General features: G+C 38.7%; 3 protein-coding genes across 5 annotated transcripts in view; all 3 read right to left on the bottom strand.

Annotated features, from left to right (window-relative positions):
* LOC109862513 (cartilage oligomeric matrix protein-like) overlaps nucleotides 1–1,761 on the bottom strand; it is a 7,964-nt gene extending 6,203 nt beyond the window's left edge. The window contains exons 1-3 of the mRNA XM_020442840.1: nucleotides 1,434–1,761; nucleotides 773–946; nucleotides 459–685 (exon numbers count right to left, since the gene is read on the bottom strand). Of these exons, the coding sequence (XP_020298429.1) occupies nucleotides 459–685; nucleotides 773–946; nucleotides 1,434–1,509 (477 nt within the window). The 5' untranslated portion in view covers nucleotides 1,510–1,761. The remainder of the gene's footprint in view (nucleotides 1–458; nucleotides 686–772; nucleotides 947–1,433) is intronic.
* A 1,823-nt stretch (nucleotides 1,762–3,584) lies between these two features.
* Nucleotides 3,585–10,103, bottom strand: LOC109863913 (cartilage oligomeric matrix protein-like). The gene is made up of 15 exons (XM_020444589.1): nucleotides 10,028–10,103; nucleotides 9,450–9,617; nucleotides 9,111–9,337; nucleotides 7,922–8,969; nucleotides 7,766–7,845; nucleotides 7,617–7,674; nucleotides 6,743–6,950; nucleotides 6,451–6,579; nucleotides 6,029–6,305; nucleotides 5,791–5,943; nucleotides 5,320–5,692; nucleotides 4,792–5,145; nucleotides 4,465–4,692; nucleotides 3,765–4,286; nucleotides 3,585–3,697 (listed from the first exon to the last, which is right to left on the bottom strand). Exons 1-15 carry the CDS (start codon nucleotides 10,101–10,103, stop codon nucleotides 3,585–3,587), a joined length of 4,014 nt encoding a protein of 1,337 aa, XP_020300178.1.
* Nucleotides 10,104–10,894: 791 nt separating this feature from the next.
* Nucleotides 10,895–18,693, bottom strand: LOC109863169 (gonadotropin-releasing hormone II receptor). 3 transcript variants are annotated; one of them, XM_020443631.1, is made up of 9 exons: nucleotides 18,456–18,692; nucleotides 14,807–15,079; nucleotides 14,429–14,577; nucleotides 14,180–14,285; nucleotides 13,858–14,065; nucleotides 13,562–13,685; nucleotides 13,095–13,227; nucleotides 12,380–12,444; nucleotides 10,895–12,075 (listed from the first exon to the last, which is right to left on the bottom strand). In XM_020443631.1, the coding sequence occupies exons 2-9, from the start codon at nucleotides 15,047–15,049 to the stop codon at nucleotides 11,955–11,957; spliced, it is 1,149 nt and encodes a 382-aa protein (XP_020299220.1). In that variant the 5' UTR covers nucleotides 15,050–15,079; nucleotides 18,456–18,692; the 3' UTR covers nucleotides 10,895–11,954. The 3 variants fall into 3 exon arrangements, with proteins under 3 accessions (XP_020299220.1, XP_020299445.1, XP_020299533.1); XM_020443944.1 differs by having other exon boundaries at nucleotides 11,990–12,075; nucleotides 12,380–12,467; nucleotides 18,456–18,693; XM_020443856.1 differs by lacking the exon at nucleotides 12,380–12,444 and having other exon boundaries at nucleotides 18,456–18,688.
* Between the last annotated feature and the right edge of the window lie 363 nt (nucleotides 18,694–19,056).

Here is a 19,056-nt window from a genome sequence, read left to right as displayed (position 1 = left end):
TTAAGAAATGACTGATTACAAATTTCCCCTCCACTGAATTGCCTGAATCTCGCGTATAAGAGGCACGGTGTGCTCGCGCAGTTCGAGCGCCACTTCGTTGCGCGTGAACTTGGCGCGAGGCACTACCGTGCCTCTTGATAGAGCGGGAATAATTCATTGAAACGAATTCAATTCATCTAAGTAGTCGGAGATCGTTGCGTCTAGGTTGGGTAAGTCGACCAGGTGCACGTAATATGGAAGCGAGCTAGCTTAGGTCTTGTCGACCATATTTGGAAAGACGTCGTCCCACGTTCGGGAACGTCACGAACAGCACGTAAATAAAAAATTGCCGTGCGATGTCGTGAGCGAGGAAGGAAAGCGAGGACAAAATTTAATTTCGGAGCGAAATAAAATCCGAAGTAAAACGTTTTATACAGTGTGTGTGTACGTGTGTGTGTGTGTATGTGTTGGAAACTTACCACTTCCAGTGTCGCACTGGATTCGTCTCGAAATACGTCGCGGAAAAATCTGTGGAGCGATACAGAGCCCTCGTAAGTGCAATCGACGTATACGTCTACGTGAGGATTGGATTGTTCCTGATGCACTAGAACGATTAAACTCTTCACAGGCGTGTTCTCCGATAGACTGTTCACGTTTACGTGCCCGTCGTAGCGTTGGCCGTTCTCGTCCAGACCCTCGAATATAACTGAAACGTGTCGAACATCGACTTTGTGTGACTACGAACAAAATTCGTAGCGGAAATATTGCTTTAAACGATTTGTTCTTCTCTTACCGCGCTTTGCTCGTCGATCGAGTATGAATCTTATCTTGCTTCTCGAGTTTTCTTGTCTCACGGCTAGCAGAGTTTCGATCGAACCGCTAGTGGATTTTCTCTTGCCTTTGATGTTGGACAGCGCGATAACAAACTCGTCGTCATACCGTGCTTCCCGCAAGCTCGCACTCAGAGCTGTCGGAAGTCGGCAAGACAAAAAAAAAAAAAAAAGGGAAATGATTTTTAACAAAAGCACAATATCGCGCATTAAACAACTTAATATAAAATTATATAATAAGCGAATCACACATCAAATAAAAATATATAGAAATATATACGTATGTCTCAATTGCAATTTACGTTTTTTTTAAAATTTATTTGAAAACACGAGAGACGTAGCAACGAAAGGCAATATAAACAGGAGTTGAGTGACCCCCGTAGAAGTTGAAGAGTATTACGCAGCGATCTCACGTTACTAGCGGGTTTTTTGTTGCGTTGTCAGACCGAGACTGTCTTTGACTTGGTGCAAACACCACGCTCTTTCGTAAAGAAAGCGAGAAAAGATGTTTTATTAAAAAACGATTTTTATTACGTGCAAGTTTGTTGATATTAATTAAACACTTGATTTGTAGAGAAAAACCTAAGTTTTTGAAATTTATTGTTCACTTTTCAAATTTCTCACCTTCGTCGGGTATGACACTGCCGTTAACGTAGCATATAGAAAGCAGCCCAAGGATTAGCACGGTCAGGACTCGCATCCTGACGCGTTTCCGAATTATCTCGCGCAATTAATCCTCAATTATTACTCACGATTATATTTAAACTGCGAAAAAAAAGGAAGTTGCGGAGAAAGCGCGGTCGTTTTTTCGCGTTTGAATTTTTTCTTCATGCGATTTGAGATAATCTCTCGATCGAAGTCTCGTATCGAAGTCGCGGTACGAAAGATTCTGACGGATGCGTCGAGGGACACGCGCGGATATACAGACGGCACGATCGCCGACTGAAGCGTGGACGCGGACTGTTCGCGACTTTATACGTCGCCTACGATTACGAGTTTATGTAAAAGATTTAGCGTGCGCGCTAGTCTGCATCAATAGCGAGCGGAATACTGATGACGATCGCGATCATGAAAAAGTGTAGTAAGATTTTTATTTTATAATTACGGGAAATAATTACGTCTGCGTACGTTACATATCGCAGCTGTACTTTTAAGTGTAAAGCTCTCGAGAATCTCTTAAAAATGCAACTTTTTTGCATATAAAAAAAAAAGGAAATAGAAAGAGAGATAAATAACTTTACAAGAATCGAAATTTGTGCTCGAGCAAAAGTGGCGAAACTGTGCTAAAACAAGATAAATAATTCACACATTTCTTCTGAAAGATTTACTGACAAAATTGATCAAAAAACTTCTATTGAACGATAACTCTTATATATATATATATATATATATATATAAGTAGAAATGAACAAGCAATATTATTGTCACATGATCTGATCGAGTGCTTAGTCCTGATGTCACGCTAGCACATTAATCCGATGACAATATTATGTGTACACGTGCTGTTTTTAACGATAAGAAACAGTCATAGCGGAAGGGAGCGTCGTCGCAAGCGGCGCCGATATAAATTAATCACTTCCTTCTACGGTAATACGAGAAACTCCTCGGCGGAATTGATTAACACGGAAAGTATACAGTCATTCTCACATTAGTATTCTGTGTCACTCTTTGGCGCTGCTCTGTAAAAAAATTGTCATCGCGCGTACTCTACGAACGAATAAACGATAAGCTTAGACATTAGAAAATTTCGATTTTTTGCCAATTTGTTAAATGTTATTGTCGAGGGAGAAACGGTTCTCCGATCTCCGAGAGTTTGTGATAGCAACTCAGTTTGTCTCGTCGATACGACGGACCTTGCAACAGGTATGTAACAATGTCGCTTGGCGTGCCAGTTACGCGTGTGTGGGAAGTGGTCCCACCTACACATCCACATCAGTTTCAAACCGTAGACACGCTGCATGTAGCCTAGTTTTCTCTGCGACAATATATAAGGTGTCTTCGAAAATATAGTGACTTCTATCTGCCAGTTTCATCGATTATAATTAAAAGTGATGACAATTGAAAGATCTCTACGTCAATTAATTGAAATTTATTAACGGCCAGTTGAAATAAATTTTTTTATCAATTAGTAATTTGGGATATCAGAAAACAACAAATTGTTTTTAATGCGTTTAATTTTTGTCAGATAACGGGAAAATTTATAAGCAAGATGAGATGTTTCGTATTGTGTTTCATTGTGAAACGTCTGACAGACATCGTCTGTGCGAATTAACGCGGCGTTGCAAACACGCGGAACGAAAGCGATCTTACCGAATCCCCGAAGTAATTTCGTGTTAATATAATCGTTTTAACCTTGTCAAATGTTACTCGAGACTTTGCACAGCCGTTCCGAATCCTTGTGATCTATTTTCCATCCTAATCACCGGTACGATATGCGTCTGAACTCGATATATATATATATAGCTCATGAAGTCATGCAGATTCAACTGCGACGATCAAGTTCGTGCATTGGGTAGATGAGATCATTTCTTAGAAAAATATATTTATAATGATTCTCTTTCTTTTACCAACTGAAATACACAATTACGTTGTCGTATAACGCAATTACTCGCGCGAGAAAAATAGTTGGACACATCGCAGGTTCAGAACTCGTCCATGTAGAAGTCTTGAAAAATTTCTGACGATTGTTTTTACCAATTACATCGTTTATTTCATAGTCAAGACAAGACACTTTTTGTGCTCTTTCACATTTTCCTCAAATATTTACAAAATCAATCATGGGTTGTTTAATTGTGGGTTGCTGTTGGCGGACGGTACAAAGGGCTCCTCCTCGATAAGTGGCTTTAAATTATCAGGCAAGCTTTCCCACATCAATGTAGGCAGATTTTCTGAAAACACATCACACAATTATCTCTTATCGATGCATAATTTCTATTGTGTTCATACTTGCTTTACCTTTGCAACTGTAATGTAAATTAGACCAGGTGATCAATTCTTGTGAGAAACAAAAAAGACCGACTTTGCCGCCTTGTAGAGTCGAGTCAAAGATGTTTCCTGAGTCGGTGACAACTTTCTGGTCCCGATACAGCCACAATCTTATCAGACCGATTCTTGGTCTGTGTATCAAGTACCATTTGTACGGCACTCTTGGCTCCCATGGTAACTGCAACGGATCTTTCCACAGAACTTTCGTCTGATTTTCAACGCTTTCTTTGTGCCAGAGAGCGTCCCTGAGATATTCGCCCGGTCCGGTTGTGGATTCGACGAGTTTTAGATAAATTCCAGGATCGGCCTCGGGTTTGTATCTGAATGAGGTCTGTGCACCCCAGTACATCTGGTGACCCTTTTTCCAGCTAACAAGGTAGAAGCGTCGATTATTCTGGTAAGAAAAAAGAAAACCCACGAAATCGTCGTCGTTGTCGTGATTATCGATGTAGAATGTTCCTTCGAAGTCGACGCCCGTAAACTCGTGCGGACCTTTGCGAACAAAAGAATTGAAAATGAGTTTATTATATCGTCTGTTTCTTTTCAAATTAATCATTATAATTACCAAAGTCTACCATTCCTTATTAAATAAAAGATTAAAAGAATTACTTTCAATAACGTTGACTTAAACATTTCAATTTTTAAAATATTTTTCTCACAAAAAACGCACCGACCGCGATTCCAGGATCACTGTCATAAATCTGCCGTATCTCAGCGCCTTGATTAAGAACTATCCATGCCGGATCTATCTGCGTATCTTGGAATGGATCGAGAGCAATCGTCTTATAGTTGTAGAAGTTTGTACTCCATATTTGACTGTTGTTCGGACAATTGTCAATTATATTGATGTAAGTATCGTTGTCGTTGTCGTTCCAGCACACGTCGCCGATGCCGTCATCTAAACGCGTACAAACAAAAATACGCGCATTTCAACAAGAAATTAGGAAAATCATGTTATTACCTTGCTCTATGAAAAAAAAAAAAGACTCATACTTACCATCAAAATCGTACTGATCCGAATTGTACACGAAAGGACAATTGTCGATCTCGTTGGGCACATCATCGCCGTCGATGTCGTCGTCGCACGCATCACCGATGCCATCCCGATCAATGTCGTATTGTCCGGCATTTGCCTCGGTCGGACAATTGTCTCTGTCGTTCTGAACACCATCTCTGTCCGAATCAATGTCGTTGTCGCACATATCTCCGACATGATCGGCGTCACGATCCGCCTGATCGGAATTGCTTATGGTCGGACAATTGTCGCAAGCGTCGCCGACACCGTCGTTGTCGGTGTCGATCTGATTGAAATTTATCACCACGGGACAGTTGTCGACAGAATTCGGAACACCTGTCCGATTATTTCTTTATCAGTACATGGGTTTTTTGTTCTAAATTCTACAGAACTTTGAAATTCTATTTTAAAGCTTAAAAAATCTTATTTTTAATATATTTTCTTGTATATTTTTTGGATTCTGTAAATTTGGTGTTAATCGTTTGTTTTAAACATTTTGCAATTTGTTACCGTCGTTATCGTTGTCGTCACTGCAAGCGTCGCCTGTGCCATCCTTATCGGTGTCCTCTTGTTTCGGATTACTGATAAACGGACAATTGTCGCAGGCATCGCCGATATTGTCTTGATCGCTGTCCAACTGATCCGAATTATGCGTAAGCTTGCAATTGTCGTTTTTGTTCAATACGCCGTCGTCGTCGGCGTCGTCGTCACAAGCGTCGCCGATTCCGTCCAAATCGTAGTCTTCCTGTCCCGCGTTCGGTACCTGGAGACAATTGTCGGCGCGACATTGACGAGCTGAGCAAAGGATACTGGAATCTGGAATACCGTCGTTATCGGTGTCAACGCCACAAGTGAATCCGTCTCCGGCCCAACCGACGCGACACTGCAATAAATCATGTCACGTGTGAGATGGAAATATTCTTCTGGCGCGTAAATTCTGTCGTAAACTTTTGGCCGAGATGAGAGATTCGCGATACCTACATTGCATCCATAGTGATTTTTGTACAAGGTAACGCAATCAGCATTGAGATCGCATATTGTTGTTAAATCGGGACACACATCTTGCCGATGGTAACATCCAAATGTCTGATTGCCGACGTAGTTTTTCTTGCACGGACCACATTCGAAGGATCCCTTCAAGAATACGCAAACACAAATTCAATAATACAAACACTCAGTAATATAACATATGTTTACTTTTGTCTGTTATATTTTTTACCGGCGTGTTAATGCACAACGAATAACGATGGCATCCGCCGTTGTTGATCTCGCACTCGTCTATGTCTTCGCAAATTTGTTTTTCCGTTTCCGCCATGTCGACACCGACACCTTCCGTCGCCGTTCCGTTGTATCCCGACGGACAAGGATCACATTTGTATCCGGGTTGCAAATTAACGCATTGCACTCCGGGATAACAGGGTTCAGTCAGCTCGCATTCGTTTTCGTCGAGACAATTCGTGCCGTTGCTGACGTATCCCGACGGGCATGGGCCACATCTTCAATAGAGTTTCAAAATTGATCGGCGATTGATGACGAAATTGACTATATTCGCGCGTATTATGTTGAAAAGCGAATAAAGATAATGAATTAAGATGCAACTGTCTATTTTATGCAGCAAAAAAGTGTGTAACGTATTCTTACTTAAAGTACGGCGGGCGCTGTTTGAAATAACACTCGACTAGCGGATCACAAGGATCATCATCGCAAGGATCTTTGTGCTTTTTGCATTTTTTACCATCGCCAATGTATCCCTTTGGACACTTGCCACATCTAAAAAACAATTACACAAATGTAATATTTTTTCTTTAAATTATTTAAATATTTCTTTACACACACTATATACGCGCGCGAATTAATATTCAATATTTTACATGTCTAATAACTGCCAAGTCGTGAATGTTATACATAGTATAGTTTATCATTTTGGATTTACTTGTAACCGTCGCTGAGATCGTAGCAAGGCACATTGTGAAAGCAAGGCTGGTCGGCGCAGGTGATGATTTTGCTGCAAATACGTCCGTCTCCGGTGAGGCCGTGGGGACAGGAACCGCACTTGGATCCTCTCGGTGTGTCGCGACAGTAAACGCCGGGATAACACGGTGAATTAAAGTTGCACGTGGAAAGCTGCAGCTGTGGTTGCACTGCGGAATTACCGGGATCACGGCTCGAGTGACTTGATGAGTGAATTTTGCCAATTTTTGTGTGATGGATTTTTATTTTAATAAATCTCGCTCATAATCTCCCACACGGCGCACGTGGAAAGCTGCCTAGTCTATTGTTGTATATTGTTTACTCTCTGTTTGTAGAATATAGAGATGCAAGTGTCATTTGAAGTAAAAATCGTTTCTCGATATCAGAATAGTGATAAAAAAAATTAGAAATCCTAGCGGACGGAAAAACAATTAATTCGGATAAGAATTATCGTTGGAAAAAAAACACACACTCTCGCTAATTGTTCGTGGGGAAATGTTTGTTTGCAAATACAAAAATGAATAATTGTAGACCGCGCAAATGCACGTGAAAGTCACAACAAAATGAAATTTTTCTAGTAACAGATATTTATTTCGTTGTGAGATTAAATTCATATACAACTGTTGTTGAATGTAAATAAGTATTTCTATTCTGTGTGTGTGTGTGAATTCTGTCACGCATAAGTTAAATGTGAGTGTTACAAGAATGGCGAGAGATAAACAAAGTGTCACTTGATTGACATTACGATCTTACTTTGACTATTTCTTAAGAACAAAACAACTATTTTATATTTTAAAGCACATGTCCTTTATGCAATACGACGGAATGTCACTCACCGGTATTCAGATACTCCGAATTTTCGATCAAGTCACGCAAATAAGAAATTTCTTGTTTCTATAAAAATAAAATAATAATGTTTTAATTGTTCCACAGTTTATTTCGCAAAGTGATGAGAATGTTTATTTATTCTCGTTATGTCACTTACATTATCTTCCAGCTTTCGGCCGAGCTTTTTATTAACCTTGATTAAATCGTTCAAAGCTCTTACAATTTGAGTGTCGCAGTCTAGAAAAACATTTTACGATTAAATAAAATAACGAACATTGCGCGACTTTAATTTTTTATTTTTTATTTCGCTCACCTTTACCGTCTATACCTTGAATGTCGTCTTTTTGAGGTCGTTTGCCAGGTTGCGACATCGTCTGATTCGGACGTCGAGTAGGACCGAAAGAAGAACCAGGCCGTCCACGACCAGGAGAATAACCACCAGGTTGTTTGGGGTTTCCGTAGTCGTCGTAGTCGTCCGGCAGGGAAGAATCGTAATCGTCGGATATGTCATTTGTGTCATATGGATCGAGATTCGATCCTGGTTGATGTTTAGGTCGGCCAGATTTTCCAGGACGTTTATTGGGACGATCTTTTTCAGAAGGATGCAGCGGCCAAGATCCATCCGGATGATCATCATCCGAATCGTCAAATTTCGATCCTGGTTGATGTTTAGGTCGGCTAGATTTTCCAGGACGTTTATTGGGACGATCTTTTCCAGAAGGATGCAGCGGCCAAGATCCATCCGGATAATCATCATCCGAATCGTCAAATTTCGATCCTGGTTGATGTTTAGGTCGACCAGGTTTTCTAGGCCGTTTATTGGGACGATTGTCTTCAGCAGATTCTGATGTGTGCAAAGATTGAGATCCATCCGGGTAGTCATAATTTGAATCCGGTTTGTCGTGATCGTCATATAGATTATCACTTCCTGGACGACGTTTGTCGCGATCGTCCGAACGATCTTTTTGACTCTTCTTAGGTGTTTTCTTTTTTAAAGGATTCAATGAATCATCAAATGGCGTCAAGTCGTCATTTTGATCCGACGTGGTTGATTCGTCACTTTTGTCACTTCCATTAGGTGAGCTACCGTGTCCTGGTTTACGCGAGTTTTTTTTCTTGTGCGAATCGCTTGGACGACCGTGTTTCTTTTTCTTGTTGTTAGATTCATCATCGTCCGAACTTAGATCATCACTTTTCTGATCTAATGTTTCGTCACCTGACTCGGTCTCATCTGACGGACGATCGGTCTTCTTCTGTCTGCTCGGTTTTTTTTTAGGGTCGTCGGGACACTTCTCTTTCCGTAAAGCGTCGGTGATCGTTGCGGTGCGATACATTTTCACCGAGCATTGTTCTTCTCTAAACTGAAACCAATAATACTGCAAAAAACTCACGAGATATTTCTCCTATCATTATGTTATTACGTTAGAAAAATAACAGAATATGGAAAATAACAGTGCGCGTAAAAGCGAAACGTTTTTTTTTTTTTATCATCGAAAACTTACTATTTTCAGCTTCGGGCTGGATTTGTCCTGGAATACATCGCGGAAAGTCTTCTGGAATGGTATCGAGCCTTCATAAATACAATCGACGTACACATCCAAACGAGAATTAGGTTGTGTCTGATGCACCAAAATGATCATACTCATTTGTGGGATGTCCACACCGAGGCTGTCCATATTGATGTTTTTATTTTTTTGACGATTCTTTTCTCCAAAATTTTCCAATAAAACTGGAACGTTGAACATCGGTGACTTGGCGATACGTACAATTCAAAGATATCAGAAAAGATTGTATACCGTCAAATATTGTTTCTAGAAGAAAAGAAATTGTGTTTCTCTTACCGCGATTTGTCCATCGCTCGTGTATCAGTTTTATTTTATTCCGCGAGTTCTCATATCTCAGGGCTAGCAAAGTGTCAACCAGGGAAGATTTCTTCTTGCTTTTGATGTCGGACACCACAATAACGAAATCATCGTCGTCAGATATGTCTCGCAGACTTGCGGTCAGAGCTGTCGAAAACCGACAAGATGAGGAAAGAAAAGCATAAGATATTAAACAATCAACGTCGTTCACAACAACGTAATGTGACATTACATATTGTATGTTAGATACATATTATTGTGATTTCTTAATTTATTTATTATAAAAAAGAGTAAAAAATTTAGCAGCGGAATGCGAAGTGATGAACAACTGTCAAAGCTGGAGTTACCGCATGGATCTTACGTCACTGTCGGGTTTTCCGCCTTCAGTGGACTGAGAATCTCTTCCATAGTACAAAGATTAAATTTTTCAGCGAAAAAAATACAATAAAAAAATTTTTATATTACTGCGTGTATAATTAATGCCATGAGGTATATTTTATTAACAATTAAATTGTATTCCGCACTATGTAGTCCTTATACATGTGCAAAATTCTTACCTTTATCGTATATGATCTTGCTATCGATAGCGCAAATAGCGAACAGCCCAAGAATCAATATAGTCAGGACTTGCATTTTGACAATTTTCGCGATTATTCTTCACTCACACAATTCCCCGTGATTGCATTTACGACAAATAAAATTAAAAATAAAAACGATCGGAGAGATACGCGTCATTTGTCGCGCAATTTTTTTTCTTTTTTTATTGTTTGAGATTCTTTCGATGTCTTGTATCGGAATTGAGTTCTTACAGACATTCAGTGACTGAAACACGGATACAAACTGTCCGCGACTTTATAAAGTAAAGTTCAATAAATTTTTCTTTTTAATATGTTTATTATTTGTTAGATGCAATTCGTCAGTGATTCTTTTGATGCAAATAATCAAATCGCAACGTGATGTATTATTTGTAAAGTGTCGCGTTGTAAACGGATGACAAGCGAACACACACTTCAATCAAAAAAATTATAACGAGACGAAATGCTCGTTGTTGTGTTTCGATACGTTATGCCACGCTTTCGTTCATACGTAAAACAAAATGTGACGGAACGAAAGCAATCTTTACGGATCCCACCGTTAGACTTCGTCTCATTATTATCCGCGTTGACTCGAATGTAAGCCGGAAGTTTTACAGAAATTTTCTGAATAATTGCACGATTCACTTTTTTATGTAAAGTAAACGGCATTGTAGGTACGATTTTTTACGCGTTTGAGATTGAGCAAAAAATCTCTTCGGATTTTCTTTCGTTGTTTCTTCTTCGTTATTAAAATCTAATGTCGTTGATACATTTTGCAATTAATGTGAAAATAATGGGAGTAATGATAATTTGTTAGTAAATGTTGAGACGTTTCGAATTGTTCTTCATTGTACGCCTTATTTTATATTTTTGTTTATTTACACAGAGAGAGAAATACAGTAGTAAGTCTGTCTTGCAAACTTATCCCTTAAATTAAACACGCTAAAATTTTTAAATAACGAAAAAATGTATTATTCACGTATAAAACTTGTAGATAAGACACGAACACAAATTATTCATATCTTCGTTTCCATTTTTATGAAACTTATACGAAAACATAAGCAGTATACAAGTAGCTCTTACGTAATTATTTGTTTGTACAGCCGCGTGCGCGTTGAAAAAAATTATAAAACGAAGAAGAAGAAGAAGAAGAGGAAAACAAAAAACACATATTCGAGAAAAGGCGTGTGCGCATGTGCTCTCTACTTGTGTCATATCAATACGTATAAAATATATATATATATATAAAATACGTATAAAATAAGTCCTAGATCTTATAGCACTAACGTCGAAAAAATAAATACATCCAAAAATGAACGAGCGCGCAGTTTAAGGAAAATATCTCTTCTTCGTCGTGCGTGAACCGAGAATTTGTCAGGATTTTCTTTCTTCATCTGGATCAACTCGATCGATCACAGATACTTTTATCGTTGCTGTTCAACACGTTCCGTGATTCTTGGATTATTTGTGACTTTTGTTGATATTTTTCTGTTCCAGGCCATTTTTGTGATCTTCATCTTATTGCATAAACGCGTGCGCGTTCAATGGAAAACTATACAGAAATGTGTAAAAATATTCAAATATGTAAAATTGTTCGAAATTAAATAATAACATGTTCATAATAAAATATTTATAATTATAAATGTCTCTTCCAGGTTCTAGAGTTCTTTATGGGTCTGTCCGCCTATGAAAAGACGTGAAAAAAGAGTTAGAACACGGAACGTGTTAATTATCCGAATATGAATGAGGAACTTTTTGAGAGTTCTGTGTATTGCACGACGCTGCACTGATTTGCATTGGCGTTTGGACGGTATCCACAGAGGTCTGCGATATGTAGTGTATTGTGAAGTAATCTGATTATTTCGCAGAAAGAGAGTTGCGAAGAGTGACGAGGACATTTGTCGATTTTTCACTCGTCTAAACGCATCCGTTCGATCTGGTGAACGTCGCGTTCATCTTCAATCGAGAATTCTGACGGAAAGAGACAGCGGCGTGATTCGGGTCTCGATGGTGGCTGTACGCGTCGGCGCCTAAAACGAAAAAAAAAAAAGATTTTCAAGAAGTATTCGAGAACGTCGGAAGATCCATGGTTTGATTTCTTCCGACAATTTTTTAACATTGTTTTATGTCAGTCTCATGCATAGAAATACGTGAATGCGTTGATGAAAGAATGAGAGATAATTTATTAATTAGTAAATAAAGCAATGTTGAGGTACAATGGTATAGTTACCACGAGCAGGATCGTGCGATGAACGTCTGTTACATGAAATCGGAGGGTTAAAGAGAATCGGTAAGGCTATTACGAAAACGGTAAAAATTGAATCTCTAGCATACGCAACGACTGGAAGTTCCATGGTTGTGTTGATCGGCCTCAGAAGAGGATAGGACTGAAGCTTTGTCTGGAAGTACGGACAACAGGCGGCTTGTTAAATCGAACGCACATCAGCAGAGAACGAGGAAATGAAAATAAATGCAAAAATGTGTTAGTACGCAAAGTTTTAATATTATCCGACGTGACAAATTAACGTGTACGTAAAATTGTTATTGATGCGAGAGACCAGTTTTTTTTTCCACCTATGAGAATATGTGTATCATTGTGTTGTAATTTATAATGTTGCAATTTATACAAACAAAAATCGCGCGGATTAACAACAACACAGAGCGCGGATAATCGGGTTAATGGGATCATCGTTAATAGAATTACATGTTATTCGAGTAATCTTCTATTTCACGCTTCAAATTGGCAATGATACAATCAAATGTACAATTTGATTAATCCTGGGGCTGCGAGATAGTTACGCATATGTGTATATGCATATTGAATATTTAAATGTCTCACATGTACGACTTTCTATCAGTGTGAGTCACGGATTTGTACAGATAGAAAGAGAAAATGTTTTGCTGCACACACACATACACACGCGCGCGTCTCTAATATTCATTACTTTATATAACGAGATACGAGAGAGAGAAAGAAAAAAATAGGAGAAGCTTTAATTTATGACTTGATACAATTATCACATATAGACGCAATAAAAGATACACTTACTTTGTTTCTCTGTCGTATGTTGAAAATGCCGTAGATGATGGGATTCATGCTCGAATTGGTGCACGCGAAAAAGAAGAGAGCCCTCTGAATGCGCTCGTCGATTTCTCGAGCTGACGATCGATCGATCCAGTACCTGTTCGCATACGCGAAAAATCGACAATTGTAATGCGACAGTTTATTTTCGTGCGATTTAGTTGAACTCGAATACGCGGATTATTTTTGTTTTTTTTTGTATATATAACGAGGCAGAATTTACACAAGCGTATCTACGGCCATGAACGTTGCTCGCATAAAAGTCATATATCGTCACTACTTGTTTTTCGTATCTGCGTAATCAGTGTTGCGACGATACTACCAAATGCGTACAACGTCGTTATAAATGTGATTTCGGTATCTCTAATCGGTTTTAGTTAACAAAATCATTTAAGAAATTAACGAAAGACAAATCGAAAGTTATCATTATTTACCAAACACTCATTACGTAATAAGGAGTCCAGCAGACGATGAAGACGACGATAATGGTTATCGTCATTTTTAAAGTGCGCACTCGCGCTCGATTTAGAAAACCGATCGAAGAACGACGTAATTTTCCTGAAAAAAAAAACGGAGAGAGCGCGATTAGTAAAATCAATTGCTTTGTTGTTTGTTATCGTTTAAGCAGAGATATAATGTTAGAGAGGTTTTATATAAAAAAAAAAAGTTTCGTAGAGATAAAGCGTATAATTGATTCAAATATCGATCGCGCGCGAACAAAGCGTTTTACCTTCGCCATTTTCTTGAGATCTGCGACAGATCTCGAGAAAAATACTGGTGTAGGTGTAGAATATAACAACGAGGGGTAAGCAATACATTGCCACCATGCTGAACAAGTTGTACGAAACTTCGGGCATGTACGACGGAAAAGTGTTGAAGGTGACGCACTGGGTGAAACAGGTGAAGTTCGGATGCTTTTCGACATGAAACACCAGCATCTGTGTGACAAAAATAAAAAAAAAAACAAATCAGAGAATTTTACGATTTACATTTGATGTCCGAATTAAATTTATGCGATTTTTGTATCAATTAAACGTGAAAATTGAACGTACTTGTGGCAATGAACAAAGCACGGAACTCATCCACGCTATCATCAGCATTATTTTTCCTCTCTTGTAAACATCCAGCACCTGCAGCGGTCGCATTACAGCGTAATATCTGAAACGCGAATGCGTTTTGGTTTTTACTCTAAATAGAATTGAATGTTTTAACGCGGGTGATGACGATGATAACAAAATCACAGAAACGCCTGTTCCCATGATAATAATTTCGACTTGTGAGATGATCACATAGGCGCTCACCTGTCTATGCTTATGCAAATTATGATAAAAGATGACAGGTACAGGCCGAATGTCCTGAAGAAAGCCATGATGCGACACATCGCGTCACCGGCTTCCCAAGACACAGTAGCTGCCCATGCGATTTCGAGCGGCATCATTAAAAACGTCACCTGTCCAAAACAACACATTAAATTACATCGTTTGCGTTTTCGTTTGTAAACATTTAAACAATGGTCTCTGATACGTTGTTTAAAGTTTATTTATTCTTTTCCGAATTCAAGATTGTGCGTTTTTGTTACTTTTTACATTTTTTTTTTTTTCACACGGATTTGTTACACTTAATTGCAGTAAAATTAGCACATTCGGATTGTATCGTTGTTGTCGTGTTGTTTTACTTACAAGGAGGTCAGCGATCGCCAAGTGCATTACGAGGGTGGTTATCCGGGACTTCGATTTCCGTTTCTTTATTAAGGTCGTTATCAGCACGGTAATATTTCCAGCGGCTGATATCGCCATTAGTATGCTGTAAGTGATTATCGTCACCAAGTGACCGTCATTGAAGCGCAAATTATCCGGCAGCTCCGTTTCATTGCACTCGAAGTCTTTGCCGGTCTCATTCAATTGCATCATGTTGTCGTCCATATTTCGTCAGAAATCGGATTGTCACTTTGTCTGGAAGTGTTGCATATTGTGTGTTAAAAAACTATATATATTTTTGTAAGATATGAGTTATTATCTTTTTTTTAATTAAGGTGTTGGCTAATTAAGAATTTTTTTAAATGTGATTTTGTTTGGAAACCAAGAAGAGAAGAACTCTTTTAGATCGGAAATGGAGATGGTATGTAGGTGTCTGATATGTAACGCGAATTCGTTCGAGACACCTCACGCCTGCACTTTTAGCTCGGGAAGTTTGGGAAACAATAGATCAATGCATCTAGTTCACGGTACGTTTTAGTGAAAGACGGCCACACAATTCTCACGGAAAAGATGCACAGTCGTGTTTCGACGAATGTTTGCCACGCTATGATTTATTTGTGGTCAGCAATTTGGCCTTTAAACGCAGCAGTCAAAATTCCAACACGTTCGTAGGGTTGTGTTACATTAAGACGCGCGACACCTAATTTAATCCGACGCGTAAGTAATTGTCAAATACGCAGTAAAAAAAAAAAAACATACATATAGATATACATAAATAAAATATTACAATGTACCAGAACTGCGTTGAAATTTACTCTATTTTTATTATAAATTTTTGAGATTTCTCTATAAAGTATATTCTGTAAATATTTTACTGATTATATTTGATCTGAATTTTAAAAAAAACTTTCAAACAGTAACATTTTTTACGTGCGAGAAAGAGTTTGAAAAGAATTTTAAAGTTGTCTTTTTAGAAAAGAATTTTTTAAAGTTGTCTTTTAATAGCATTGTACAGAAATATCTCATAAAAGTGAGTTTGCCTCTTACACTGTTGAATTAAATTTGAAAAAAAATGCAATTGCTTTCACGTTGCAATTGTGAATGTAAAATGGAAACGCACAATAAAAGAGGCCACTCGAGGGTGTGCGAAAAATGCGAAATTATTATTTCGGAGCGACATCCGTCACTCTCGACTTAGTTTAGCCCTTTCTTTTCACTAATAACAACGAACCCTCATCGTGCGGGGTGCGTTGTAATACTGATTCGCTTCACTTATCGCTGACCCGCTAGAGCTTCAGCGCAGGTCTCCGAGTGTGTGTCGTAGGCCGTCGAGACACGAATTAGGTCCAATCTTTTGTGACTATTGCGCGAACCGTTCTCGGAATTGAACTAAAGCTCGCTCGTTCATTTGCGCGGTAAAAAAGCAGCAAAAAGCCGCGAGATTATCTTTTCTTCGTAATTTTGTATTACTGCGCGCAAATGAAATATCAATGTAGATCGCGTTCCAAAGTACCAAATCCGCGTTTGACATCACGCATGCTAAACACAGCGCAGTGTAACACGGAACTAAACTTCGGCCCCGAAGCGCAAAGTGCATCGGAGGAATACACGTTAAGATAAATGACACTAATGAGCTGTTTTCCTCTAATTAATCTGCTTCGATACCCCAAGCGTCTTCGTCGCAGTTTGATATGCTTTTTCAGAATTACGCTCTTGTTTTGGCTACACTCTACCAATGCTGTATATTATAAAACAATTTTGCATTTGCAAAAACAGATTGTTGTGAAGAGAAATAATATGTTCAATGCGTATTGAAATGATAATATGTTATTTATATAAAAGTATAAAAAACATATGTAAGTGTTTTTATATGCGCAAAAAAAAACAGATCGGCAAAGTTCTGGAACGAGCTTTTAGATAACATTTTTTGTAAACAAAAGCAAAGTTTCTACTATGAACAAAATATGTAGAGATAGGCGCAGAAAAAAAGTAACTAATCTAAAAACAAAATCGAAACATGTGAAACGTACTTACGCAGCGGATTATATATTCTGCATGTATAATACGTCTGTGTGAGATGGAAGATTTCAATAAATATACAACGCCACGAGAAAATAATTCTCTCCTCGGCAGATAATAAATTGTCGCGATCTTTATCTGAGTTCTCGTTATTTTCACAATATATATCTCGCTTAGAAAGAAAAACGACTGCGCGTGTGATGCTACGTCTCGATTTGCCTCGATTTCAGTCCAAATAATCGTTTTACGCAATTATTTGTCAGACTTGGGGATAAGTCGAACTGTCAGATGTTTTCACCCACAAACGACTTAGATTAGATTAAAACTAGACTGTTTCGTTTCTGCGAGATTAGACGCTGTCAATCGAAAAGCACACGTCGTCTTCGAAAATTATTATATATTGTAAGAGTCGTCGTTGAAAATCGTTTATATAGAACTTGTTATATAGAATTTTTCACATGTGATGTTACATGTGTGCGTTAATCACGTAATATGATATGATTCCATTGAACGAAGTTCTTGATAGTTCAATTAGGAATCATTCTCTCTTTCGCACATGTCGACTCACGTATCGACGTATCAATACAGTGTAATCGTCTCGCACAACGAACCCGATAAATGTTCGTATTTGGGACACGCCAAGCGACCGTATATATATATATATATATATATATATGCGAATTAAAACAATTAATAGAAGCAAAATATAAACATTAAAAAGATGTCTATGTGAGATATGAAAATAAACTTAACACTTTTTATTTGTTTTTTGTATATAAATTATGTATTAATATAAAAAGATTGCGAAAATCAGAATTTTTAAATACACACACACGCGGCCTTGTGCAATGTAATTCATCTTTATTTCCGTAAACAGTGGAGCTCCGATATATCAAAAAGTCGATACTACAACAACGTCTCTCCCACGGTTCATTCTAACGAGGATGATCCTAGATAATGTTCTTACTACGCACAAGCCGGTATCTTTTCCTCAATTTTCCACGTATTTCCAGCCTTTACTCGCGTTTTCTAACAAATATATGGAAAAGGAGCGCTATTTTCAATGGTAAGAGAACAGGTATAAAGTTGTATCTTTACGTAAGTATCTTTACGTGACGAAACGAGAAACAATATCACGAGAGAGTTTGCGTGCAAATTTAATAATATCTCACTCAATGCGGTTTAATGCTCTGAAAGGAGAGAAAAAAATTGAAATATATTTCTTCATCTCCATTCAAGTTATGTAATAAATTATGTAACAATTGTTTTTGTAATAATTAAAACCTTCATTATCGAACCCACGAACATTGTATGCCGATCTCTTCCAATAAACCACAATATTGAATCGTAATTGTCTGAAAGTGAATTTTTATCGTGAATTTCTGTTACTAACCCGCGCGAACAATCTTCCCGCTGCTCGTACAGTTCGCGTGTTTAATGAAAAATTTTGTTATGTGCGTTATACCTAATCCGGTCTGTCGACTGGTATCACCGTCGATAATGCTGACACATATATCTCGCTCCGACGAAACACTCGGAGAAAAGAAGAAAAATGAAACGAAATTTTTTTTGTATCGCGGCGAGACGCAGAAAAAATAGGCTTATCGTTCACCTTTTGCGCCGAAATGTCGAACGCGTTGAGGACGCGGGGGACTGATGCAAGTTTCGGCGCGAATTGCGCGCGCGATCCCGTTTTGTTGATCCACGTGATCGACGAGGGCGAATTTGCCAACGACCAAACGAATTCGGCGTGGCGAGTATAATTAAGCGCGTGCGATGATCGACGAGGTACTGCAGATTCCGTAGGAACGCGCGCGATTCTGAAGTCAGCGTGAAGGGGTCAAGTGTCGAATCCCTTATCGCACATGACCAACGTGTCGGGAAAGACAGTCGTCGGCCGAGCACACAGTCGGAGTGTGACCAGAGCGAAGATCACCGCCGCGACGACGACGACGACGACGACGACGATAGTAGTCGCGAGATCAACGTGAACGCAATCGCGCACGCGGCGGATTCTCGGGAGTATCACTTGAAAGGTTTATCTAAAAAGATGAGAACATCTGCGGAGGTGTTTTGTTATCATCATCGTAGCTGTTCTACGCACACTCTAATAGTAGAGTGATGCTCGATTTAAGCGGTTCTCGTTTCGTTCTCAATTTCTTTCTAAAGATAAATGTATGGAGAGAGCGGAAGATGAACTTTGATAAGTTCAA

This window comes from Pseudomyrmex gracilis, unplaced genomic scaffold (assembly GCF_002006095.1).
Source record: "Pseudomyrmex gracilis isolate BER0280 unplaced genomic scaffold, ASM200609v1 scaffold_0, whole genome shotgun sequence".
NCBI lineage: Eukaryota > Metazoa > Arthropoda > Insecta > Hymenoptera > Formicidae > Pseudomyrmex > Pseudomyrmex gracilis.
The sequence above is the reverse complement of the archived record's forward strand: the minus strand, read 5'-3'. Positions and strand labels throughout refer to the sequence as shown.

What these genes read in the sequence shown, in the direction of transcription:
- LOC109863169 (XM_020443631.1), bottom strand. Translation starts at nt 15,049, where the DNA reads ATGGACGACAACATGATGCAATTGAATGAGACCGGCAAAGACTTCGAG. An exon ending in ATTTGCATAAGCATAGACAG is followed by an intron (nt 14,286 to 14,428) that starts GTGAGCGCCTAT and finishes TTCGCGTTTCAG; the next exon opens with ATATTACGCTGTAATGCGAC. An exon ending in TATTACGTAATGAGTGTTTG is followed by an intron (nt 13,228 to 13,561) that starts GTAAATAATGAT and finishes GTATGCGAACAG; the next exon opens with GTACTGGATCGATCGATCGT.
- LOC109863913 (XM_020444589.1), bottom strand. Translation starts at nt 10,103, where the DNA reads ATGCAAGTCCTGACTATATTGATTCTTGGGCTGTTCGCTATTTGCGCT. An exon ending in TTCGGAGTATCTGAATACCG is followed by an intron (nt 6,951 to 7,616) that starts GTGAGTGACATT and finishes GTAATTCCGCAG; the next exon opens with TGCAACCACAGCTGCAGCTT. An exon ending in GGATCAGTACGATTTTGATG is followed by an intron (nt 4,693 to 4,791) that starts GTAAGTATGAGT and finishes GTACGCGTTTAG; the next exon opens with ATGACGGCATCGGCGACGTG.